Source organism: Polypterus senegalus, chromosome 5, assembly GCF_016835505.1.
Source record: "Polypterus senegalus isolate Bchr_013 chromosome 5, ASM1683550v1, whole genome shotgun sequence".
Classification (NCBI taxonomy): domain Eukaryota; kingdom Metazoa; phylum Chordata; class Cladistia; order Polypteriformes; family Polypteridae; genus Polypterus; species Polypterus senegalus.
The window spans coordinates 133,695,853-133,723,021 of record NC_053158.1 but is presented as its reverse complement, the minus strand read 5'-3'; the positions used below and the strand labels follow the sequence as shown (position 1 = coordinate 133,723,021).

The 27,169-nt window shown below is 38.1% G+C and overlaps 1 protein-coding gene across 4 annotated transcripts in view; it reads right to left on the bottom strand.

Annotated features, from left to right (window-relative positions):
* Positions 1 to 420: 420 nt before the first annotated feature.
* LOC120529514 (tensin-3-like) overlaps positions 421 to 27,169 on the bottom strand; it is a 333,361-nt gene continuing 306,612 nt past the window's right edge. For all 4 annotated transcript variants that reach the window (XM_039753385.1, XM_039753384.1, XM_039753386.1 and 1 more), the window contains 3 exons: positions 21,223 to 21,291; positions 21,105 to 21,131; positions 421 to 2,193 (listed from right to left, as the gene is read on the bottom strand). In XM_039753385.1, coding sequence (XP_039609319.1) covers positions 2,049 to 2,193; positions 21,105 to 21,131; positions 21,223 to 21,291 — 241 coding nt within the window. In that variant the 3' untranslated portion in view covers positions 421 to 2,048. The remainder of the gene's footprint in view (positions 2,194 to 21,104; positions 21,132 to 21,222; positions 21,292 to 27,169) is intronic.

Sequence of the window (27,169 nt, the reverse complement as noted above, 5' to 3'; positions counted from 1 at the left end):
GCAGTAGCCCATGCAGCACACTGGGACTCGTGATATGCTCGGAGATTTAAATAATAGATGAGGAAAATACAAAGACTGCAAAACAGCTAGCAATTGTGCAGTATAACCACCCAGTATATCACACCTCTTATGTTTTGTTAGGTCTCTGTCAACAGTAATTAATATTCAATAGTCAAATCTTAATTAAAGACATTTAATTAAATATTTGAAAAGAGTATTTATTTCTGGTTATCATACTTTTATTATGATCAGAACAAAGTCGGTAAAGAATAGAGAAAATGACTATACAAAGAATTACAGAACATTCATTTACATATTATGTAAAAAAGTATTGTCTTTATATATATATATATATATATACTGTATATATATGTATATAGAAGGCTCAAAAGTAGACAAGCTACACAATAAAGAACAATATGTTTAGAAGAAAATGCAGTTTATAAACATTAAAAATACAGTTTAAAATAAAAGTAAAATGTTCATAAACATATTCTGTGGCATTTTTATTTAACACTGTAGATCATAACAATACAAATATATCACGATACTGTGATTACTAAAACATGAATATACTGTATTTAAGTAGAAATTTCTGTTATATTACAGCTGAAAGTGCTGTAGAACTCTTTCTTTGGCATGAAAATGATTTCATGTCTCATTCAGTTTTGTCTCAAATTATCTACACAGCTATAATAAATGTATTCTCATATTTTGTTGAAATATATGGCAGGTGTGCAGCGCTGCTATAACAGGACACAAAATGATACTTGCCTAACGGGAATGGATTTTTAGGCAGACAATATGTTCCTGTTGATTCAGCATTAGGTTTTGATAGAATTATTATCTGCACTGGCCCTAGGCTATCACTACTGAATGTAATTTATTCTTTAAAATAAAATTTATTTTTATTATTCATTACATATGATTTGTTCAAAATCAATGGCTGGTAACAAAGCAAGACTGCGTACTTTCAGCCGCACAGTTGCTTCATTTCCGATAGCAGCAAATGTCCTTACCAGATATGTTGAATCGTATGCCCAGGTAATCAACACAAAGACAGAAAGAGTTTGAGAGGCTCAAAGCCATTCTCTAGCTTAAGAGAGGTGCATATTACGTTTTACAACATCTGTTCCTTTTATTCAACATTACTGTTGCAAAATCATTGCAGTTATATATATATATAAAAAAAAAAAAAAAAAAAAAAAATCTTGCCTTCAGCCACGCAGAGGATTGTAAAAGTCGTATCACTGAATTAGAGACTTTACTTTCACTAACATAGTATGCCTTTGCACAATTTTTTTGGTTTTTGTTTATATGAAAATATATTTCTGCATAGACATACATGACGCTGTGAACTAGGTTTTTGTTATTTTTTAATTCAAGGTACAATATTTTAGTAACATAAGCAAATATTATAGGTGATATGGTCCTCAGCTTAGACTATTGTTTTACTTGTTGTCACAGATTACTGTTGCATAGAATTTCCAAAAGTAGACCGAACTCCGTTTTGCTCCATCCAACTCCAACAAAACATTTGTCAAAAGAATGGACTATTATTGCATTTGACAATAAAAGGTGTTCTGGAGTGTTGACCTTCGCATTTAGTAACCGTGAGGGAGGAAATGTTGGTTTAAATGAAAATGGTTAGTAAAAACAACTACTACTAATAATTACTGGCAGCAGGCTAATACAAATATTGGAAAATAAATACAATTTACAGTATATTTTAAAAATCCTTAATCATCTTGAATCAACCTGTTGTCTTTATAAACCAAACACATGAAACAAATGTAAACCTCACCAGGTTCCCTTCACCTTAATAAAACATAACTTTGTCTCAGCCGTGTGAAGTTAAAGAACACTCTGTACAGTGACATGATGCAGACCACGTACTTTCTTCTGTCTCTTGTACCTCAGACTCTTTCCATAACTGACTTTACGCATACCATCTTCTTCAGCCGTTAGCCATCTTCTTTAAAACAAACTGTCCTTTTGTTTTACAAATAAAAAGAAACAAAAAATCCTGAGTTGTATGTTCATCAGATTTATTTGTTTTTCTGTGACCCAATCATTACTTTGGATACAAAGTTGACAATGGCACTGGCTGGCTGCTCTGGGTCATGCTCGGCAAAAAGATGGCATATATTATCAGTGGCACTTCCTTGCTTTCTTGCCACAAATCCAAAAATTCTATGGAGAGAGAAAGAGAAAGAAAAAGACAAATGTGAACATACACACTTCACGTCAAAAGATTAAAAAAACATGTTTTAGTTTATTGTTAAAATTGTGCTCTAAAAAGCAATAACTTCAGTTGTGGTTTGCGTTAAAGTTATAATAATCAAGTGAAAATTAATTCTTGTCAAAATATTTATTTTGAATTATTAGATACAATATACACAGTCCACTTCAAGCATACTGGACTTGAGAAAATTTTCTCAGATACATCTGAGATCTCAGATAAGCAATAAATGGCATTTACTTAAAATTGAAATTAACTTCAAAATTTGCCTCCATGCATGGTTGCGCATTCATAGGTGTTCAAAGATGAAATGCCGATGGCTTATTTAATGAAACAGAGTTAAAATGCCAACCCCATTCATATAGATGGGCTGTAGCAATCTCAAGGAATGGCCACAGGTGTAATTATATTATGGCCTACTGCCATGTAGAGTATATTCATGATTTAGCCCAAGTACCCTGTTAAGCTTCTGCTGTTGCTTGGGTAAAGTACAAAGACATATTTGTGGGTTCGTTTATGGAGGATGTCCAGCTTCATCGTATTGCCAGGCATTCAGAAATGTGATGAAATCTGAGTCATGTCAAAAGTGTGCTGGCTGAACCAGGGACTTGCACAAAAGGGTGGTTGCAGTGGCTCAAGCTCAAGACCCTGCCCTTTTCACTGCCCAAGTGGCCTTTTCTCCTGTTAGGAACGTATACCTTCTATTTTTTTTTTTTTTTTTTGTAAGAAGCAGAGAAAAGGCAACAATAAGAAATAGGCCTTGATAAAGCTAAGTAGGCATCTCTTTACTATCCATCAAAATAAATTGTGCCCTTTAACTGGTGCATCACTGCACTGGGGCACTTTTTACTTTTGTTCTGTTATATGTGTACCTTTTGTGAAAGTGTTTGATATTTGGACTTCAGGCTTCATACATTATATAGTTTATGCTTACATTTTGTCATTTACTACTACAATATGAAAACGCGTTTCTGTTTTAAAAATGTGTTTACACGGATTACAGTAGAAACGGAACACACGTGAAATGCGTGTATTCCAAATAATGATCTATTATTTCCAGTCTAAAACTCCACTTCACTCCCAGATAATCAATCAAGGCATGAGCTGGGAGAAGTTTGTGCCCGTTCTAAGTCGGTGGGGGGATGGAATAGCCGGCTGCTTGCAGCCTGATTTTTATCAGCACATTTAGATGACAAAAGACGCTGGTGGAGAGCTGTGAACGATTTTAAGAAGCAATTTAAGGTGGGACGGAATTACGAGTTTTTTCGTAGGCTCTGGTAATTCTAGTGTTAAGGAAGTGCACCACAGTAAAACACGTGACGTTGCAACTTGCTTTTTGGCTGTAAACAGACATGCCCATTGACTCACCTGCAGCTTCAATGGATTTCCAAAACCATGAAAGTCTATTGGTCAACAAGCCTTCATAGTTTCTAAAAGAAACTACTAATAGTTGATACTAAATGTATCTGATTGGCTGTTATTGTAAGTTATTTAAGATACACTAGTTTTCCGGTTTGAAACCCTAGGATCTTTGTGGATTCATATTGTGTGAAGTAGACATCTGTTGAAAACATTCCAGTAAGGCCTGCATATTGCTGCTGTTTTTAATTTATGAAACCGTACATTTAGAAATTTGCAAATAATCACATTTTGTGGAGCATAACAGTTTAGCTGGGACCATTGGAGTGGAAGTTCGTGGGGTAAAGTTGGGAGGGAAACGCAAACGCCGTGGACCAGAGTTTGGAGAAATCCTGTTCTTTTAGTTTTGAAGACAGAAGAGAGAATACAAAATAGAAAAGTAGGACAATGTCAAAAATTTGATTCTAGAATTTGAACAACACTAATAGGACCTTCATTTGTGAGATGGTAAGATATCAACGGGCGAACTGATGCTAACATTGTTACAACCGGACAGTATGGACATGTCTGCTGATGAAGTCATGATAAGGAGTCAGCATTGTGTGACCATGGGCTGGTTCTGAACTCTTATGAAGTTTAACACAGCATGTAAGAGAAGCGATAATTCAAAGGAGCATTTAAGTCAGGGACTCTTAACTTGGGGGTCGCATTGTAGTTGTGTGGTAGGGGGAGTAGGGCTGGTTGTCACAAGAATCTCACCTATGTAAATATTTGCAGCTAGGTAGCTACATTTGAAACTGACCATAGAATAGTGCAATCTTTTTATCTAAAGAGAGTCATCCTTTTACATTTACATTTATTTATTTGCCTGATGCCTTTATCCAAGGCAGCTTACAAAATTTATGATACAATGGCTACATTGATTCTGCCTTTCCAATTGGAGCACAGGCAGGTCAAGTGACTAGCTCATTGGTCATGGTGTCAGTAGCAGGATTTGAACCCACCAACTCAGGGTTTGAAGTCCAAAGACTTAACCACACTGCCATGTGTGCTTTTTTCTGGAGCTGTCAGTTTTTTTTGGAAAGGTAGGTAGCAAGAAATTTTAAAAGCAAAAAGGGTTACATTCTAAAAAGGATTAAGAACTCCAGATTTAAAAGCAAGTGCAATACTAAGAATATTTGGTAGGGTGAGAGTGCAATATCTTGTGGGTTCCTGATGTTAGGAGGCAAAGAAGAATGAATGCAGAGAAAAAAAACAGGACTAATAGATGCAACATCACAGCTTTGCTGCCAGGAGTTAGTGACCATGGGGCATAATGAAAGTGGAGATTCAGTCAATAAGGGCAACTTTAAAAATGACAATTTACAGAACTGTTTAAAAAGTATGCTCATTTCACTTTGTCATTATCTGTGTTTTATGGAATTCTAGGATGTAACAGTCTACATAAAATGATTTTTTTGTTGGTTCTTCAGTCGATATAGAATCAGGTAAAACACTTTTTAAGAGTAGATAAAACAGCATGTATTTCATATCATGTATAGCTGCCTATAAGAAATGAATTATGAGATATATAACTGGCTTAATTCATGAGTTTTTTATTGGTTTCTCTGATGCATGAGATGAAAAATTGTAGGAAGCTCAAAAGATTATAAAAGTACTTGTTCAGATTAACAGATTAAGAAGTAAAGTATAAATGTAGAAGAGGTTTGGTGTTAAATAAAGTAGAAAACATCCATCCATCCATTTTCCAACCCGAACACAGGGTCACGGGGGTCTGCTGGAGCCAATCCAAGCCAACACAGGGTACAAGGCAGGAACCAATCCAGGGCAGGGTGCCAACCCATTGCAGGACACACACAAACACACCAAGCACACACTAGGGCCAATTTAGAATCGCCAATCCACCTAACCTGCATGTCTTTGGACTGTGGGAGGAAACTGGAGTAACTGGAGGAAACCCATGCAGACACGGGGAGAACATGCAAACTCCATGCAGTTAGGACTCGGGAAGTGAACCCGGGTCTCCTAACTGCGAGGTATAACTGTTTAATGCTCTGAAATTATGCACTTTTGATATTCTGTGAAATACAGGACCAGAGTGGCAACTGAAAATAATGTTCATTCTCTAAAATCATACAATGATGGTGTTTAATAACATTGTGCTCACTCTGCATTTATTTATTTATTTTTTTTTATTTTTATTTATTAATTTTATTACAATCAATACATAGCAATCAAGTTTTTACAAAAAAAAGAATTATGCTAAGAACAGATCGATCCCCACCCTTGAGAGAGAGAGCAAGCCAAACGGTGTAAAATTTAAGGCTTGTAAAAATACCTAAATCAACAAATTCTCTGTGCTTTATAAAATCATTTCAAAATATTACTGATTAGATCCTGCCATGTTTTGAAAAAGTCTGCACAGATCCTCTAACTGAGTATTTGATTTTTCCAATTTTAAATAATATAACACATCAGTTTCCCACTGACTTAAAAGAGGAGAGTTTGGGTTCTTCCAGTTTATCAGAATAAGTCTGCGTGCCAACAGTGTAGTGAATGCAATCACAATTTGTTTGTCTTTCTCCACTTTAAGACCCTCTGGAAGAACCCCAAACACAGCTGTTAATGGGTTAGGAGGGATTGTGAGTCCAAGACTGTCTGAGAGGTAATTAAAAATTTTTGTCCAGAATAATGTTAATTTGGTGCAGGCCCAGAACATGTGACCTAGTGAGGCTGGGGCTTGGTTGCAACGTTCGCAGGTTGGATCATGCCCTGGAAACATTTTGAGAGTTTTAGTGAGACAGATGTGCTCGATATATAATTTTGAGTTGTATAATTGTATGCTTTGCATATGGAGCTTGAGTGAATTCTCTGCATTGCTACTTTCCACTCCTTTTCTGATATATTAATTGAGAGGTCATTTTCCCAGTGTCCTCTTGGATCTTTGAAAGGAAGGGATTGTAAAAGGATTTTATATATTGTAGAGATGGAGTCTAACTCCTTGAAATTGAGCAATAATTTTTCCAGCGTGGATGAGGGTGCAAGATGAGGAAAATCTGGAAGGTTCTGTTTAACAAAGTTCCTGATTTGAAGATAGTGAAAGAAATTTGTAGCTGGAATGTTAAATTTGGAATGTAATTGTTCATAGGATGCAAAGACGTTGTCTATATAAAGATCTCTAAGCAAGTTAATTCCAAATTTTTCCAGATATTAAAACTGCATATGTTTGTGAGGGTTGAAAGAGGTGGTTCTTTTGCAGGGTGCCACAGAAAGAAGCTTCTCCGTCTTAAAATGCTTTCTACATTGGTTCCAGATTCTAAGTGAGTGGAGCACAATTGGGTTATTAGTGTATTGCCGATAGCGTGTGTTTATTGGAGCACAAAGCAAGGAATACAAAGAAGTACTGCAGGATTTTACTTCTATTGCGGTCCATGCCTGTGTATGTTCTTCTATTTGTGTCCAGGTTCTTATCGACTGTATATTTGCGCCCAGTAATAAAACTGGAAGTTAGGTAGAGCCATGCCGCCTTCTGCCTTTTGTCTTTGTAGGGTCGCTCTTTTGATGCGTGGATGTTTAGAATTCCAAATAAATGAGGTTATTGTTGAATCTAATTGCTTAAAGAACGATTTATTAATGTATATTGGTATGTTTTGAAATAAAAAGGAGCTTAGGAAGAATATTCATCTTAACAGTGTTAATTCTTCCAGCTAGTGTGAGATGAAGGGTTGACCATCTATGCAAGTCTTGTTTAATTTTTTCCATGCAGACGACGAAATTTTGTTGATAAAGAGCTTTATGTTTACTTGTGATGTTTACCCCGAGGTATTTAAACTGTTCTGCAATGATAAAAGGAAGGGTGTCTAATCTAATATTATATGCTTGAGAATTCACGGAAAGAGTACACTTTTATTCAGATTAATTCTGAGACCAGAGAGCTTTTGAAATTCTGTGAGTGCTGCTAAGACTGCAGGCACAGAATTTTCTGGGTCCGATATATACAGTACCATGTCATCTGCATATAATGAGATTTTCTGTTCCAGTCCTTCTCTGCTAATCCCCTTTATCTGATCAGTATTTCGACAATGTATTGCCAGTGGTTCAATGGCAATTGCAAACAGCAGTGGTGACAAAGGGCATCCTTGTCTTGTGCCACGCTCTAGTTTAAAGTAGTCTGAGCAAATGTTATTGATGCAAACTGAAGCTTCTGGGTTAGTATACAGTAATTTAATCCATGCACAAATGTTCGGGCCAAACCCAAACTTCTCCAAAATAGTAAAAGGTATTTCCATTCAATCATGTCGAATGCTTTTTCTGCATCCAATGATAATAATATTTCTGGGGTGTTTGATTTAGTTGGTGAGTATATTACATTAAACAGGCGTCAAGATTTGAAGATAAGTGTCGGCCCCTAATAAATCCAGTTTGGTCTTGTGATATTACTGAGGGGAGCACTTTCTCCATCCTTCTAGCTATGATTTTAGAGAGTATTTTAACGTCGTTATTCAGAAGTGAAATTGGTCTGTATGATGCACATTGTAATAAGTCCTTATTTTGTTTTGGAAAGACAGTGATTAGTGCTTGGCGAAAGGTTTGTGGAAGAGATTGGTTATCTCTGGCTTCTGTAAATGTTGCTAATAGGAGGGAGCTAGCTGAGCGGAGAATTTCTTGTAAAACTCTGCAGGGTAGCCATCAGGGCCTGCTGCTTTTCCACCTTGGAGTGACTTTATAGCATCCAGTAATTCTGATAATGACAGAGGTTTATCGAGTTCCTCCACACTAAAAGCGTCAATTTGTGGTATCTGTAATTTATCCAGAAATGCATTAGATTGTATATTGTCTTCTTTAAACTCAGTAGTATATAGGGATTTATAGTAGTCTCTAAAAGTGTACATTATATTTTTGTGTTCGATGATTTTATCTCCGTTCGTGTTAGTAATTACGGAGATTGCGCTATGTACATCTTGCTTGTGAATTTGTTGCGCTAAAAGCTTATTAGCTTTCTCTCCATGTTCATAATAATGATGTCTGGATTTGTAAATTAGTTGTTCGGTTTCTTTAGTTGTCAAGAGGTTTAATTCTGAATGTAGAGCCTGCCTCCTCTTATGTAGAGTCTCGCTTGGTAGTCTGGCATGTTCTTCATCTATTTTAGTAATTTCGCTTTTATCTCTGCTACTTTCTTCGCTCGGATTTATTTCTGTGGGAAAGATATGAGATAATCTGTCCTCTTAAGAAGGCCTTAAGAGTTTCCCAGAGTATTCCTGCAGAGATCTCAGGGGATGTATTTGTCTCTAGAAAGAATTCAATTTGTTTGGATATAAATTCAGTACAATTCTCGTCAGCTAATAGAAGCGGATTGAGGACCATCTGCGGGTGAGTGTATGGGGCTTAGTAATTTCAGCTCCAAGATCATCGAGCATGGTCTGAAATAACAATAGCATCGTATTTACAAGATTTAATCTTAGGCAAGAAGTTATTATCTATAAAGAAGTAATCAATCCTTGAGTAGCAATGATGTACTGGTGAGTAGAAAGAATATGTTCTTGAATTTGGGTTTAAAAACCTCCAGGGATCTGATAAGTTGTGATCAGTTATAAACTTTGTAATTATCTTTGCGGTGTTAGTTGCCGTTCCCCCTGTGGAGGAAGTCTTATCTAAAAGTGGATTTAGAACACAATTAAAGTCCCCAGCCATTATAAGTTTATGAGTGTTCAGATTGGGAATGGATGCAAATAAATTTTGTATAAATTCCTTATCATCAACATTAGGTGCATAAACATTTATCAAAATCATTTTACAGTTAGATAAGTCTCCCATGACCATCACATATCTCCCTTCAGGATCCAATACTACATCTGATGCTACAAATGGTACTGTTCTATGTATGAGAAAGTTTTCTTTGTAAAACTAGAATGGAACATTTGGCCAGTCCAGTCTTTTGCAGCCGGAACTGATCCTTACTTAGTAAGTGGGTTTCCTGTAAAAATACTATTTTAGCATTTAGACCTGTTAGGTGAGAAAGTACTTTCTTTCTCTTTAATTCGTGATTCAGGCCTTTAACATTCCAGCTTACGAAGTTAACTGTCCCATCATGGAGACACTGATTCTGAGTTTTTGGTGTCATATTATAGTCTTAACTGGAAGTGAAATAGTTTAGGTCTTAATTTCCTATTCCCCCAAGAGTTGTTGCCATGCAGCTTATTATTACGTTGATAGTTATAATTATAAAGATTGAGATGATAGATTAGATATAGATCAAGCCTGCTCTCTTTCTCTTCCCCCCTTAACCCCCCACCCTCCCTTTTTGCCTCCCCAGGTGAGGCTAAAACCCACTTCATGCAGTCCCAGTCCTCTGACATACCCAGAGACAGAGCACGCCCAAAGCACATCAAGCCCCCATGCAGTGGCGCTTTAAGGTTAAAAGATAGAGATATCTGTTACCAATATAGTCTTTAAAAGAGGAAAAAGAAAAGAATTTTGCACTTAATATATATATATATATATATATATATATATATATATATATATATATAATCTTCATCAATTTTAGTGCATTAAGATGATATCCCCAGATAATAAACCCAGGTGATGGTGTTAAAGATGTGTCCAAAACAAGCATAACAAGTCTTAATGCAGTAATAGCAATAACAGCAAACCAAGGGTATGATATTGAACAGTCTCATTTAGGGTACACATGAAATAATTAGAAAAGAAAAAGAGGAGGAAAACGTAATTAAGCACAATAAAACATAAACATTTAGCCCTAGTAATACTAAGTAATGATAAGTAATAAGTAAAATAATAATAATATAAGAATATGAGAATATATGCTGATAAAAACCCATATTTTAAAACAAATAGATCAGACAGTAGATTATTAATCCTAGCTTTATCATTTACCGCCATGACTCACAATTATGTATCAGAATAGTCCCGGGATCAGCTTTCTTAATTCATTTTCTGCCTCCTCCTTGCTAGCGAAAACATAGAAATGACCCTGCCATTCCACTTTCAGTTTTGCCGGATACAGGAGGCCGTATTTGACATTGGCTTGCCGTAGCGCTGTTTAATATTATAGAAGGCGCGCTTGATAGCTGTTGCTGGAGAGAAGTCAGGGAAGACGAATGTGGCAATCTTCATATATAATATCTTCCTTTTTTCCTGAGGAGTTCCATCACCTCTAACTTAAATGATAATCGCTCAAAACGAACTATAAAAGATCTTGGTCGGGTCTGACGGTGTTTGATCCACAGACGCTATAAGCCGCTGCTATCTCAGATTCTGCTTTAAAGTCGCCCCCGATTATTTTAGAAAAAAGTTCAGTTGCAATTTCACGGGTTTAAACTTTCGATTCTCCGCAGCCTTCAATTCTGACATTATACCTTCTATTCCCATCTTCTAAAGCAGCCAGTCTGTCTCCAAGTTTTTCTCCGAGTTTTTACATTCAACTGACATTTACTGCTCTTTCCTCGGCACTGGCAGCTAGATGTTCGCTATTTCGATCCGATTCGTGAATGTCTCACTAAGATGCTCCAATCGATCAGCAAGCGTGCTCAGTTTAACCGAGTTTTTCTCAATGCGCTCTTCAATTTTACCCAGCACCTGTCGAAGTTCAAGTTGTACCTCTTGACGCAGCCTTTCATTTGCCTGTTGGATTTCCTGTCGCAGCCATTCATTGGCCTGTTTCATCTCCTGTTTCCATTCCTGTTTCAGTCTCTCATGTGCCTTTGCCGTTGCTTTCTCATTAGCCTTCTCGCTTTTCTTTATATCTTGCCTGAGCTCAGCGAGCAACACTTTCAGTTCAGATAGCTCAAATGTGCCTTCTTGTACCGTAGATGAAGCAGCAGACTCTGCTGAAGCCGGTGTCCCGCTGCTCCAGTCCCGCGTAATTGCGTAACTGAAGCCGCGGACCTCCCGGCCTTTTCCAGTTTCAGGTAATCCTCTCCAATCGGCGAGCTATCCACATCTGCACTCACGATCGCACCTTCGCTCCCCTTTTCGCTCTCAGCCGGCGACGATGTAGTGGACCGTGGTCCCGAGGAGTCTGTACTTTCGCCCATCTGATCCAGGTCCGTCTCTGAGAGGCCGATCTCGAACTAGGGCTTGCTGATCGCAGCTTGGATGTAGCTTTAGTCTTCGATTCTTTCGACCCCTTCTTGTTGGCCATGTTTATATGTGTTTACATATACTGTAGCGGTCCCTCTCGGGTTGAATAAATACAGGATATCTCAGAATAATAAGCAAATAATATGAAAAATAGCACCACTGCTAGCGGAGCTCCACTTCAGACGTCCATCTCTCGCATCGGACGAGACCAAAAAATCTCTGCACCACTCTGCATTTAAGTCAAAAATCATACAACATAAGACAAAAATATTTATGTATAACATTTAAGTTATAGTGATGTGCTATGATGCAAACTCTTTCTGTTGAAGTCTTTTTTGTAGTTCAATTAGATGGGAATTCCTTTAATTACTTTTTCATCTTGTAAGTAGCATTATATTAGGAAAATGAAGTATATGTGTAGTATTTTGAAAGGGGGTGTGTGTTCTTATAATCTGGCATAATCAGCATTGACAAATATTTCATAATGCTTTGGTTGTTACATCCACACTTTCAGTGAAATTTAAAACACAGAAATAAAAGTAGGCACTAATTTGTGTCCATGAATTCATGTGTAACAAGTCCCGACCAGTAAAATGCTCCTTCTCCCCTTTGTAAGCCACGGCCCACGAAAAGGTCTGTGCATAACCTTGGGTAGGACTATATGTGGTAGATATACAGCACACGCTACAATACTACATATCTACAGTGATTCTACATAGTTCTACGATACAATATGTTAATGCAGTAGTAGGACTAATAACAAATAATGTTCATTGTGCTGTAAAATATAATAGTAATTTATTGAAGTAATATTGTTTCAATGAAATTAAATAGGCATCTGTCTCAAAAAAGTTAAGCATCTTACAAAAGAGTTATGTATTCAAAACCAATATATTTAAAATATCACCACATATGACATTTTCAAATTAAATAAGTATCCGCTTAATTGAAGGCAGCACTGTGGTAGATGCTGGCTTGTGCCCCAGATGTTCCCCATGTGGAGTTCTCTCCATGTCCATTGCCTCCATTTACTCCAGGTGAATTGCCGTTGCTAAACTGGCCTTTGCGTGTGTGTGTTCACCCTGCAATGGACTGGCTCTCCATTCGGGTGTTGTTCCTGCCTTGTATCTGATGAATGCTTGGATTGGCTCCAGTCTCCCTGTGACCCTACCCTGGATTTGAGGATAAGGAAAATAGATGGATGGATTTAATTGAGAATTCTATTATATAGTTTGTTTTTTTTTTTTTTACCTATTAATTACATACCACAAGGAGTGGACACTAGGCACACCAGGTGAATACCTGTGAAACTGATGTGCCAGAACTAGGACTAAATGGATTGATAATTTAAGATTGATTAAATTGGGAAAATATTATCAGGTAAATAGGCTCCAAATACTTGTGTTCCAATTTCTACTAGCATTAGTAAAAGTGTGTCAAACCGCCCGGTAGACATTCTGACACATTTTATTTCACCTTTTAAATAAATCCATCCAATCAACTAATTTGATTATATTTAAGTTTACATGCACATTCACAATCATCATTTTCTTTTTCAACAGAAACCGGCATAATAATTTAGTCAGGTCACACTACACAAAAAATAAACAAGTCCTAAAACACATGCTCAAAATGAAGATGCTGTCTTATAATTACAAGTGAGGAACTGTTGTATAATTTGAAATCACAAATGACAAGATGCTTAATTGTTTTTCACAGGACTGTGGAGCTTGAGTCAGAAAGTAGTTATTGGGTTACTGGAGTCAGTAAAAAGGACCGACTCAGACTAAATATAAATTGTCATATATTGTATTAAAATTTCCAATTTCACATAAACTAATTAGGCCTGTCACATTAGCCTGTTTTTATTAACAATAAGTTTATTTTTCAATATATTCAAACATAGGTTAATGGTAGGCGGAGTGTTCATCCTAAGGGGATGGGGATCTGCGCCAACAATAGGAAGGTTGCCTGATCGAATCCTGTAAACGCCAGAAGCAATTCTACTCTGTTATCTTTTTTTTTTTTTAACCTGTGGTGTGCATAAAAAGCATGAAGTGCTTATGGCACTGCTCTGTGAATAATGAAACCCCTAAAAAATATAGGATGTTTCAAAACACAGCCTTACTCCAAAACATGATGTGATGTGATCAAGAAGTAGATAGAACCAGACACACCTAGCACTCCCTGTAATCCTCCTATGAAGCCCATACAAAATCACCCACGATTGCTTAAACACACTAAACACAGTCATTATTTTATCTTTCCCTAACTCAGCAACTTTTTGTGTCTCTCAAAAGAGGTAACTCTGTGTGTACTAAATGTTGCCTGGTAGTGATCTTTAAGTGTGCAATCCTAATTTTTATTTAATACACAAAAAAAACCAAAAAAAAACAAAACACAGCTTATTGGTACAGGTAGCTAAATGTGCATTGGTAACAATGAAGAGTCACATCACATTAGAGTTTTTAAATGGGTATAATAATAAAGGGAAGCGACAGAATTACTGTGTGACCATTATTCATTTGCATTAATTAGAAAATGTTACCATTAAACAACAGCCAGGACTCACAGATTTAGGAGTGAACTGGGGCAGGATATGAAAGAGAATGATACTTTTAGAGTGAAAAAGGCGTGTTTAGAAAAACTGCTCTGTTAATCAAAAAGCAAAGCAGTGGGACAGACAAAACCGTCTCGAAATATGTTGTAAAGTAGTATGGCTGTAAGTTTTTCTACTGAAGATAACAAGCTAAAAATTCAAAATAATGGAAAGGCTGATGTGTAAAACCAGGTCTGCAAGATACTGCGTCTTTGAAAAGCGTGTCTGGAGTAACACAGTGCCAAAATTAGTGCAAGGTAAGACAAACATATATTATTTAACAGTTGAGTGCTAGCCTTTATCTTTGAATAACACATTTTCCAAATAAATTTCAATGAAATTCAAATAGTGATGTTTAATCTGATTAGAAATGAGTATATCAGAGCAGGGGTCCCCAACCCCCGGTCCGCTAGACAGCCAGGCCGCGAGAGAACTGCCAGCATCGGAGAGTCAATCAGTGAAGGGCTACAGCACCTTCACTGAGGACACTTTTCAGAACGCTAGGTGGGGGTTTGCAGCAAAGCAGAGAAAGGAGAGAGACCGAGCTGAGAGAGTATTACAACAAAGTATTTTATGGTCCCGACAGTTTCCCCATATGACACGAGTCTACAGAAATCTCATTACTACGAAATACATTCAGCCGATACTTTCATTATAACAAAATGACCTTGAAATGCCTGAATGAATCATCCACAGAGAAGTTAGTTCTGTGGTCGCAGCTCAGTTGTGCACATTTGCACAACGATCCCCAAACAAACATTGTAAAAAAAAATTCTCGTATTGTTTTTTTTTGCTGTTTTTGTTTTCTGTGGTTTTCAGTGATACCTGTTGCTTATTGCTCGTCAACATTTGAAAAACATCCATTGGAATTTAACTTATTACTGTCACCCTCCTACATAAACGGCAGACACGAAAAAATTATAACACTTTGTGATGTGGAATGTGTTGGAATGACAAATGCAATGCATTTGACTTTGTTATATGCAAAAAAAGAAGAAAAATCTTGGGTTGCAAATGTATGCGAACTGCTGCATTTGAAGATGCCAAAAAAGCAGTTTTCATGTGTTTCAGTGATGCTCGATCAAGAAACATTCTTATTAATGTGGCACTCAATCAAGAAAATGTGAGGTTTCTAAACTCTCTTGGGACCTCCCCTAACTAGACAACACGCTGAAGAGCGTCCCGAAGTGCGATCACCAGGGGCCTCATGTATAACGCCGTGCATAGAACTCGCACTAAAACATGGCGTAAGCACAAAAGCAAATGTGCTTACGCACAGAAAAATCCAGATGCAGGAATCTGTGCATACTCCAACTTCCACGCTCTTCCGCTACATAAATCCTGATTAGCGTGAAAAGTAATGCTCGTGCACGCGCTTTATGTAACGCCCCAACTCCTCCCAGAATTACGCCTCATTGAATATGCAAATGAATATAAATCGCCCTGAAGTTCAGCCTTCTGTGAAAAGACAATGGGAAAAGTACAGGGGAAAATATAAGAATTTCAGCGAATACCAAGTGGAGGTAAAGGAAAAACATACTATTTGTTCAAATAAACCGTGGTATAATCAACAAAAGAAGTTGATCGAGTGACATAGCGTGTTGAAGAAACTTGAAAGCTCACGTTCACAAAATCGCACAGTGCCAGAAATGAAAAAGAAGTCGCATATCAAAGTCGCCGTGAAAAGGTGAGTTGTAGCCCACTGTCTTGAGTGTCATATGAAAGCTTATTAGGGTACAGAGAAAAAAAGGCACACAGTGGGGAAAAAGCACGAAATGTCAACTTCAATCTCGACATTTCCACTTTAATCACGTAGTTTATTTTGTCATTAAAGTAGAACATCATAAACTTCATCTTAAAATCGTTTAATTAACCAGTTTCTCAAATCACATCAGAATTAAAGTAGCATGTTAAATGCTTTGTTTTGTATTTGATCTTCTATGTGTTCTATGTGTTTGAATCACTACTTGCTTCTTAAACCGGCTCTCTTTCTCCAACTGGACACAGAATCCATTACATTCGTGATATTACAGGTCTCTGAATAACTAAAATACTGAGATGTATACGTGATATCATTTTTATAATGATAGGAGTTAAAGCACGTTATTAAACATGGCTTTCACGGCGCAGTGATTGTGTACGACCTTCGATGAAATAATTTATTGCAGCAGTACTCAGGGGCAGCTCTAGGCCTGTGGTGGCACTGGGCAGAGGAAGAATTGGTGGCTCCTTCGCCCGCCAATGTCAGTAAGGTAGCTTATGCATGGTGGATGGCCACGTCTTTTGCAGACACTGCATAGCCGCTCGTGCTCATGACACAAGCATGTAACTTTTGCCGAAATTTGTCGCTGCGTTCTTAGCTGTGTTGTTATTTTCTATTTCTGTTTTATATTATAATATATATATATATTGGTGTAGCCGCCACTGCAGTCCTTGCTTTTCTTTCCCCAAACACCCAATCAGAATTGGGGAGCGCCGATTCTTCAAAACATTTAAGGAACATTGAAATATCTTTGTAGTACATGTTTAATTATTCTATCCTTCACGACACTCCCAGTGAAGAATATAGATTATTTAAATGAAGTTAAAGTTTTATCTGTATAATGTAATAAACATATTTTGCTGCATTTCACCTTAACAATATCATCATCATATGTAAATACGCGCTTTATAAAGTGGCTCAGGTTGTGCGATATTATAACTGTAGTGCAAGTTTACAGTGGGGTGATTGTACTTATAAGTACAAACAGTTCTATAAGGAGCAATTGATTGAGTGCGTTTATAGTTCTTGGGAAGAAACTGTTTCTGAACCACGAGGTCCGTACAAGAAAGGCTTTGAAACGTTTTGCCGTGGCTGAGACAGTGTGTACTTGAAGCTGTATACCGATAATTATCTTTCCGATCAGCTGCTGCTGTGATTCCCCATTCAGATACAGTGATATAAATACTCCAAGTGGTGCAGTGAGAGTAATATGGAAAAAGATGATCCGCTGTGGCAACTCCTAACGGGAGCAGCTAAAAGAAGAAGAAGGTGCAGTGAGAGTAACAATGCTAAAGCAGTTATGGTATTTAGAATACTATGGCTATTCCCTGGACCATTATATTGTTACAAGTTAATTACAATCAGATGCATTACACTAATAAACAATATGCGGTTAGTGTGTATTTATAAAGCCGTGTCAGGAAAATAAAGAGTAACCACACAGGAACAGTAGCATTGCTTTGACGCTGGGTGCCGCCAGTCTGCAAAACTGAGCGTAGAACTTGCGTACGACAAGGTATGAGGTACCGTGGAAAAGTGCGTGGCTTTAGGCCAAGTGTAGGTTTTATACATCGCGATTTGAATGTGGAAAACTTCTTACGCAACATTTCTGTGCGTACGCACTGTTTATACATGAGACCCCAGGTCTGTGGAAAACTGTTTATCCATTGCTGGGGCAACAGCAGGCTCACAGTTCTGCTGCGACTCTTCACTGAAGCAAACAGAAAAGATCTCAATGGGTAATGCAAGGAACATTGTAAATGCAGGGAACAGGATTACTTGGCCACTAACCCGGTCACAACCCTGTCTGACTGCTGTGTCTGTGTATAGCAGAGTGGCAGACCCCACTACAATAAATAAACGTGCTGTTCCTGTTTCAAGCTGAATAAAGCTGGTTTTGCTAAATTACTGAGACTAAGCCTCGTGTTTTGGGGTGTAAGACAGGGACTTATAGCACGACCATGATCTTTTAGAATTTGCTTCAGTGACATTTCACTGCAGCGCTGTAAGCCTGCTGTTGCCCTGCCCTGGCAACAGACAAACAGTCTTCCATAGACGCGGCAATTGCGCTTCAGGACGCACTTCAGTGTGATGTTCCTGAATCGGGGGGGAATCCCAAAAGAGTTCAGAAACTTCACAATATGAAGAAGAAGAAAAGGATGATTCGGCTTCTGATTGATAAGCTGTGCTGCTCACAATATGCGTCCACATTTAGATAATGTTTGCGTTGAATTCCTCCCACCCAATTGTACAGTAGTGCTTCAGACATTGGGTTTGGGCATTATTCACACCCTGAAAGTGTATTATCGCAAGGAAATGCAGAGAAAAATTCTCGTCAGCATAACTTGTAGACAGGTGAAGATTAAAATTAACGCGAAAAAAGCTATTGAAATGATTGCAAACGCCTGGACACAAGTTAAAGATAGCACTATAGAAACAAATACAGAATCTCATTACAACAAAATTTTCATTAAAACAAAATATTTTTTTTGTCCCTGGCAGTTTGTTGTAATTGAAATTTAACCATATTTGCACTACAGGCATACAGGCACCCCTCCTTTACCCACTCTGCAGTCTTGGTATTCAGCCAGGCTGGAGGAGCCTGAGGAGGAAAATCTGAGGCAGCGGTAGAGCAGCAGTACGTGGGGCAGAGGCAGAAGATATCCATTGTTCAAGTTGGCAGATAAAGTGGCTGCATTCAAAGCCAAACTTGATTTATGGGGCCGATAAGTGAACATTGGGATTTTTGATATGTTTCAAAAGTGACAAAAGGTTTTTTAAGTTACCAAGCCAGGGCCTTCTTTCTCCCAGCCAGTGTATTATCACCTATCTCAGGTTTCAATAGAGTTTGAGCATTATTCCCAACCACAAAAGACCCCTGAAACGAAAAGGAATAGATCCGTGACCCATTTGTGAATAAGCCAGGTGAATCAACTTTGTCTGCGCTTGAAGAGGATCAACTGCTTGAGGTTGCAAATGATGGTGGCCTTAAAAGTATGTTTGAGACAACTTCAAATCTCCATACATTTTGGATTAAAGTCAAGGCTCAATATCCTGAGGTTGCCACAAAAGCACTGAAAAAGTCTGTTTCCATTTCCAACATCCTATCTTTGTGCGGCAGCGTTTTCTATGGTGACAGCAACCAAAACGAGATTACGGAGTAGACTGAACATAAGCAACACACTACGCATGTCACGGTCTTCCATCGTCCCCAGATGGGATCGCCTGGTTGCAGGAAAACAAGCTCAGGGCTCTCACTGATTCTGCATTATGGTAAGTTGTATAATTTCTATTATGATATTATAACTTAATAATAATAGAAATGTAATGTATATTGTGTATAAAACTGCCCTATGAACTCGACCCAAATCCCCATATCCCTGGAAAAATTTGCTTCTAGTAAAGCGGTCCTTAGTGTCAAAAAGGTTGGGGACCACTGCATTAGTGGGTTGGCTCAAGTTGGGAGACAAAGTCAGAGAGGCGAGATTACGTTGGTTTGGACATCTGCAGAGGAGAGATGCTGAGTATATTGGGAGAAGGATGCTAAGGATCGAGCTGCCAGGGAAGAGAAAAAGAGGAAGGCCTAAGAGGAGGTTTATGGATGTGGTGAAAGAGGATATGCAGGTGATGGGTGTAAAAGAACAAGATATGGACGAGAGGACTGAAAGATATGGAAGAAGATGATTCACTGTGGCAAACCTCCTAATGGGAGCAGCCGAAAGAAGAAGAAGAAGAAGAAGTGATGTTTGACAGCCCTAATAGTAATTCAATTATACTATTTTTTCTTTTAGCCTTTTAGTAAAAACATAGCCCCTTTATAATTTTGCCACTTTTCTCTTATGTTTAATGTTAATTAAAATGTGTAAATTCTTTGATAAATAATAAAAAAAATCCACAAAGTCCTTTAAACAAAAAACTTTAACAGGTTAGGGTGCTAAAAAGTATCCTGATCATTCAGGCTGGCAGTGATGAAATGTCTTGTATCTTGCATGTTGTGTGCTTTCAGTCGACAAAATAAATATAATAACTACAAATAAAGGAGTCGGAGATGCCATAAATTGAGAAGTTGGAGTTGAAGGTTTGGTGAATCGACTCCATGGCCCTGGATTTCCACATTTCTCTAGATTTATACATACACCAGACAAATAAACAATCCAAAATATAGTACTGAAAGTACTGCGTAGTTGCTTTTCACTCTCCACTGAACACTGTATGTTTATAATTCTGTAACAAAATGAACAGTAAACTCTTGACATTTACAATAAATAAAAGAGGACTGTTGCATTATATGTCCAATAGATACTCACCTCATCAACACCTATAGAGTAAATGTTTTTTAAAACTCTAGTTCCAGTGTGCGGCACAGTGGCGCAGTGGTAGCGCTGCTGCCTCGCAGTTAAGAGACCCGGGTTCACTTCCGGTCCTCCTGCGTGGAGTTTGCATGTTCTCCTCGTGTCTGCGTGGGTTTCCTCCGGGTGCTCGGGTTTCCTCCCACGGTCCAAAGACATGCAGGTTAGGTGGATTGGCGATTCTAAATTGGCCCTAGTGTGTGCTTGGTGTGCGAGTGTGTTTGTGTGTGTACTGCGGTGGGTTGGCACCCTGCCCAGGATTGGTTCCTGCCTTGTGCCCTGTGTTGGCTGGGATTGGCTCCAGCAGACCCCCGTGACCCTGTGTTTGGATTCAGCGGGTTGGAAAATGGATGGACGGATGGATAGTTCCAGTGTTTGGTTTTCTTTTGTTTTTGGCTCTTGGTTAAAATTGAGTGCTTTCCAAATTGAGTTAAAAGAACAGTCGAGTTCTTATGCCTCCTGAAGAGGGGAGTCAGTTGGGAACAAGAAAGGCTACAGACATGTCTTTATGTCAGTGTGAGGTGTATTACTTTCCCATGATTTATGTGCAATGGCATAATGCAGAATTGGTTAAAATGCTGCACTTGCAATTTGACTTTTGGTAGCTATATAGTAAATACCAAGAAGCAGTATTTTGTATATTATAAACATAATCTGTGGAAAAATCTTAGAAAGGTAAAATGTACTTACTTTGCCAAACCACCATCTTTAGTCCACCTTTAAGAAAAGAAAGTACATAATTATTTTTGAATAAAAAAGTTTATTGGAAATCAAATGTTTCTGTGGATAAATAAAATTAAAAACATACTTTCTATCATCAGGGTCCAAGGCACAGAATATAACAGTGTTGGCTGTATAATGTCTCCTGAAGAAGAGTCTGTATAAACAAAACAGTAAAAGTATAGCATTTAAAGGTATATTTGTAATCATTTAATAGCTAAATATTCCATATACTGTAATAGTTTTTCATATGTATTCAGAATTTTACAGAGTATTACAGAGTTTACAATTACTTTGATTTATCGAAAGTTGTTTACAAACTACTGGAAAAATTGTTTACTTGTTTTATAAACTACTGAAGTTCAGATGCCTTCCTTAAGCAACATGCTGACTGGCATACTGTGTGTCTGGAAGTTTAAAGAAAAAAAAAAAAAAAAAGGTTTAAGGAACTTTTATTGTCATGTCTAGAATGTACAGTGGAACCTTGGTTCACGAACGTCTCGGTATATGTACCGTACGAACAAAAAAAAAATCGCCAAACTTTTGCCTTGGTTCACGACCACACATTCGGTATACGAACAAGCCAGTTTCCCTTTCGGTTTGTACATGTTCAGTCTCTCCCTGTGCATTTTCTTTGCAGCGAGCAAGAGAGAGAGAGAGAGAGAGAGAGCGAGAGAGGGACACACAGGCAGCGCGAGAGAGAGACAGACACACACACACACACACAGGCAGTGCGAAAGAGACGCGCACACACACAGGCAGCGCGAGAGAGAGCGCGACACACACACAAACACAGAGGCAGCGCGAGAGAGACGCAGACACACAGGCAGCGTGAGAGCTGGACACATTAAGGTAGGAAGGCAGTTAAAGAATGCACTGGGCTTGATTTTGTTTTCACTTCTGTTTCCAGCGATCGGTTCGTAGCGTGCATTGTTGCAATGTTATTTTTCTTGGTGGTTTATTAAATTACAGATTTTTTCAAATCTTCATTTTTTTCCCTGTGCTTAAAACTCATTAAAAATGTGCTTTTAGCTAGCGGTTGGTAGCGCTATAGCGCAAACTATTGCAGTGTTAGTTTTCTCTGTTGTTCAAGGTTTTCTCAGTGTTATTCAATGTTTTTACATTTAGTTTACTATTACACTGTGCATTCTATGGTTTAATTAACTATATTTGTGCTTAAAAAATATATATATTTATATACAGTTCGTATGGTCTGGAACGGATTAATTGTATTTACATACAATCCTATGGGGGAAATTGCTTCAGTTCACGACCAAATCGGTTTACGACCAGAGTTTTGGAACGAATTATGGTCGTGAACCGAGGTTCTACTGTACAGTGAAATTCAGGCTGTGTGTATACGCTCAAGAAATTTAATGAATTTGAATGGTATACTGTTTGTGCATTTATTATTATGCATATTAAATCCAAGGATATGACTACAGAGGGAATAAAACATGACATGGCAAGAACTGTGGACTAAGACCACCATGAAAAACCATGTGAAGATTCGGAATTGTAACTGCTGCTACTGTCTGGCTAGTGTACAAGATTGACAGTATGAAAGGTGAGGTGTCCTATCCATCTATACAGCATCAGTTAGGATCCCGAGACTCTGGTCTTTTCCAAGCTACTTGGAAAAAGATAGCTGCTCCAGGCAATTTATAAAGAAAATGTTTTCCAAGAAGCCTGCCTCATGGCCAAAGACATGTTTGCTTGTCTTTTTTCTATGTTATATTCTATTACATTTCAGAAACTAAGAGACACATAAATGCTAACAAACTCTGGCATTTTGTCTTGACTGTACAGTATAATATGAGTGTTTGTATGTCGTTCAGCAATGTTAACTGGAACATAGCAAACTTAGACCTTTTGGTGAATAAATGAGATCCATGCAATCCAATATAAAATTTCATGAATCCCCATCATTTCTTGTGGCCATGAATTTCAGGGCACCGATTTTCAAATGTTCATTTAGGCAACCTGCAAATAAATTGTCTCTCTAAGAGGCCTGAGCTGCCTCGAAAGCTTGCATATTGTAATCTTTTTAGTTAGCCAATAACTCAGTTGTTTATCAAAAAATATCTAAAAAATATCTTTAACCTGAAAACACTACTCATTTCACTTTCAGCAGTTAATCAACCCATTTGCTAACCGCAAACACACCAACCCTAGAATAGTCACTGATGCCATAACAGAAAATGAAGTTACCTTCCCAATCATCTACCCTCCTGATTTTTTTCTATAACATTACCGCTTAAATTTATATAAAGTCTGATGCAATTTCTGTCATCAAATGCTTTATATGTCTTTTATACACAGATGAAGTAACTCCAGTTCTAATCCTTAAATTACATGGGTTACTTCCAGCAAAATAGAGCTGCATTTTCCTTGTGTGTAATGGTATTTTTTTTTTTTTTTTAATTTAAAGAACAGATTGTGGTAATGTGGGTAGATCATCTTGTTCTTATTACATAAATGTATATTAAAAACACTCCAAGGATCAACAAATACTGAAATTTAATTCAAAATTTGATATTTAACATTTAAGGTACGGCACAAAACACTTCAACACTTGCATCAAATGCCAGGAAAAAGGAAATTGCTATTGAAAAGAAATTGCAATACCATATGTTTATGCATAGTAAAGTATTAGTTACACTCTTAGAGACTTCCTCAAACATGCACTATTTGTACTTTGTTTTCTCGGTCTTGCAAAAAGTTGCCAAGAATAAAACAGTCATTGTGCAAAAAAGAATAGAATTTAGCGTCTTACTATTTTGTTTCTTTTTAAGTATAATTGAATTTAAAAATTGTGATTGTATGTAGTACTAATAATATTTTACCTGTAAACATTAAGTCATGTAACAGCAAGACAAGCTGTTCCAGCAGCAGAACAGAATATGTCTTAGCCTGAAATGCAGGACTACAAAACAAACAAGATACCTAGCAGCAGGAACATGAGAAAAATGCAGTCTTTTGCCTGCCTTCACTAAATCCACAAATTATATTTCAGTCAATTATAGGAAGTGGGGGTTGTGTATCTACTTTACAGTATTATATAATCACCCATCTCCTGTCCCAGCACACTTCTTGTGTTTTTTTTAGCAGTTACATTATATACTGTAGTACTAGGCAAAGTTTACTTGTTTGGCACATGTAATGTAATATGCTGAACAAAGATAGATGGCCAGTAAAGGAAAATTTATAGTTCTGTTCTTGGTAATCTATGTAGCATTCAAACTTTCACATTGCCTTTGTAAAATATCTACAGCTTTAATGACAAACATGGCATGTCTTGTATATCTATACTAATAAAAGGCAAAGCCCTCACTGACTGACTCACTGACTGACTCACTCACTCATTCACTGACTTCCCGTGTAGGTAGAAGGCTGGAATTTGGCAGGCTCATTCCTTACAGCTTACTTACAAAAGCTGGGCAGGTTTCATTTCGAAATTCTACACATAATGGTCATAACTGGAACCTATTTTTCTGCATATACGGTAATGGAGTTCAGCTGGATGGCCGTGGGGGACGGAGTATCGTGTGACATCATCACGCCTCCCACGTAATCACATGAACTGACTGTGAGCGCAGGACATAGAAAACACGGAAGAGCTCCAAAAAGCATTGAAGAAAACATGCATTATACAATTGAGAAGGCAGCGAAACAATAAGAAGCGAGCGAGTGAAGCATATTCATGAGTGCAGCTACTGTGGAAACAAAGCACGGTGTAAACCATAAGTTTAAATTAAGTTTATAGACACGCTCCCACTGCCGTTTCTCATGCGCAGTGAGGCATACAAGCATATTCATGACTGCACCTACTTCGGAAACAAAGCACGGTGTAAACCTAAAGTTTAAATTAAATTCATAGACAGGCTGCCGCTGGCATTTGTCATGCCCATGACTAATGCAGGATACAAATTTAATGAGAGGACGCAGGGTATAAACGAGAGTTTTGATCACTTTGTAACAAAGTTAAAATTGCTGGTGAGAGGCTGTGCACCAATACTCACAGAAAAATCCACAAGTTAATACACACGCTGTCTCTAGAGTTTCTCCACACTCTGAATTCTCCAGGCACTACTTACAAAAGGCTACATTGACAATCATGTTACGTTATTTTTAAAATGTTTCCTTTTCTTAGCACAAGCACAGCTGAGAAGCTTCGATGCATGTGCTCCATAACGCGTTAAAAAATAACGCATTTAATCACACTTTGCATTCCAAGCAAAGAGGAAGTTCTCTCAATGATACTGCGGAAACAAAGCACGGCGTGAATCGTAACTTTACATTAAGGTTTATAGACACACTCCCGCTGCCGTTTGTCATGTCTACCACGAATGACGGTATTCACGAGATACAAATTTACTGAGAAGACACAAGGTATAAACAAGACTTTGGATCACTTTGAAACGGAGTTAAAATTGCTGTAGTAAGAAACTGAATGAAACGTTAATGTTTAACTTTTAATAACTTAAAAACTACATTTTATTTTTTTTCCCTTGCACTCAGTGAGTGAGGCCAATGGGTGATCAGTTATATACACACATATATATATATATATATACACACATATATATATATATACACACACATATATATATATGTACACATACAGTATATATATATATATGTACACATACAGTATATATACATATATATATACACACACACACACACATATATATATATATGTACACATACAGTATATATACATATATATACACACACATATATATGTACACATACAGTATATATACAGTATATATACATATATATACACACATATATATATATATATATATATATATACACATACAGTATATATATATATTGTAAGATATGGCCGGCCATGTACCCCGGCCAATACCCCAAGTCAGCCAGGTGGAGCCCTCCTTGCAGCATGGAGGTCCCCAGAAGACCAGCAGGGCATTATGGACCATGTAGTTTTTGTGCACCGCCTGCTGGATGCCATGGGGCCACGAGAGGGAGCTGCAGGAGGACCAAGAATTCTTCATGTTCTATGACCCGGAAGTTCGTCATAGGAAGAGCGACGGGCTTCCGGGGTGAGAAACATTATTTACCCTGACCCGGAAGGAATAAGGACTTGTGGACTGTTGGGAAGGAACACCTCCGGGTCAGGGAATATAAAAGGACTGGGGGCTCCCAGACGATGAGCTGAGTTGGGAGGCAGGGTGGCTAAGCGTCTGGGAGTGGAGGATTTGTTATTGTTCATTGTTTATTGGAATATTTGGGAGTAGAGGGTGCTTTGTGCACATTATTGATATAATAAATATCATTATTGGACTTTTACCTAGTGTCTGACGTGGTGTCTGAGGGTGCAAGGGTGCGAGAAGCATCTTATTCTGTTACAGTTGGCGTAGCTCGGCAGGATTCTCTGGCCGCCAGTTTGGCAGAGGACCTGTATTTAAAAAATTTTACTGTGGACAGAATACCCCGGGAAGACAGCGTCACAACACACACAGGAAAATCGCCAGAAACCTCACCTTTTTTCAAGTCTATAATGGGAAAAAGAAGACAAAACAGGGCAACAGCACCAGCGAAGTTCCATGTTCGTCATGGCCGACACTGGATGAGCGACAGGCGACTACACGGATCGGGAGAGGACTCCGGACGAAGAAACCTACAACGAGGTATGTGCTGCAAACGTAGATAATTTATTTAAAATTTCTCATTTCGTACCATGCACATACCTCGGAAAGATCATCCGGAGGTTCTGCGGGATGCAGGAGAATCTCCCAAGATAGTGTGGCGCTTTGTACGGGCAGACGGACAACTAAAAGGACTTCCGATTACGGTGCCGGGCGAGGGACACGGGAAGTACCACAAGGATTCCAGAAAGGTGACGCCCGTGTCCAGCTGTTTATGACTTCGCCAAGAAAAGACGGACTTGATTTTTCCGAAGGAGAAAGGGGTGGTGAGCGGCACTGCTCAACCCAAAAGAAGGTAAGGAGGGCCGGGAAATGGCTGGTCGATCTGCCGACAAATTAATAAAGGCAGGTCGC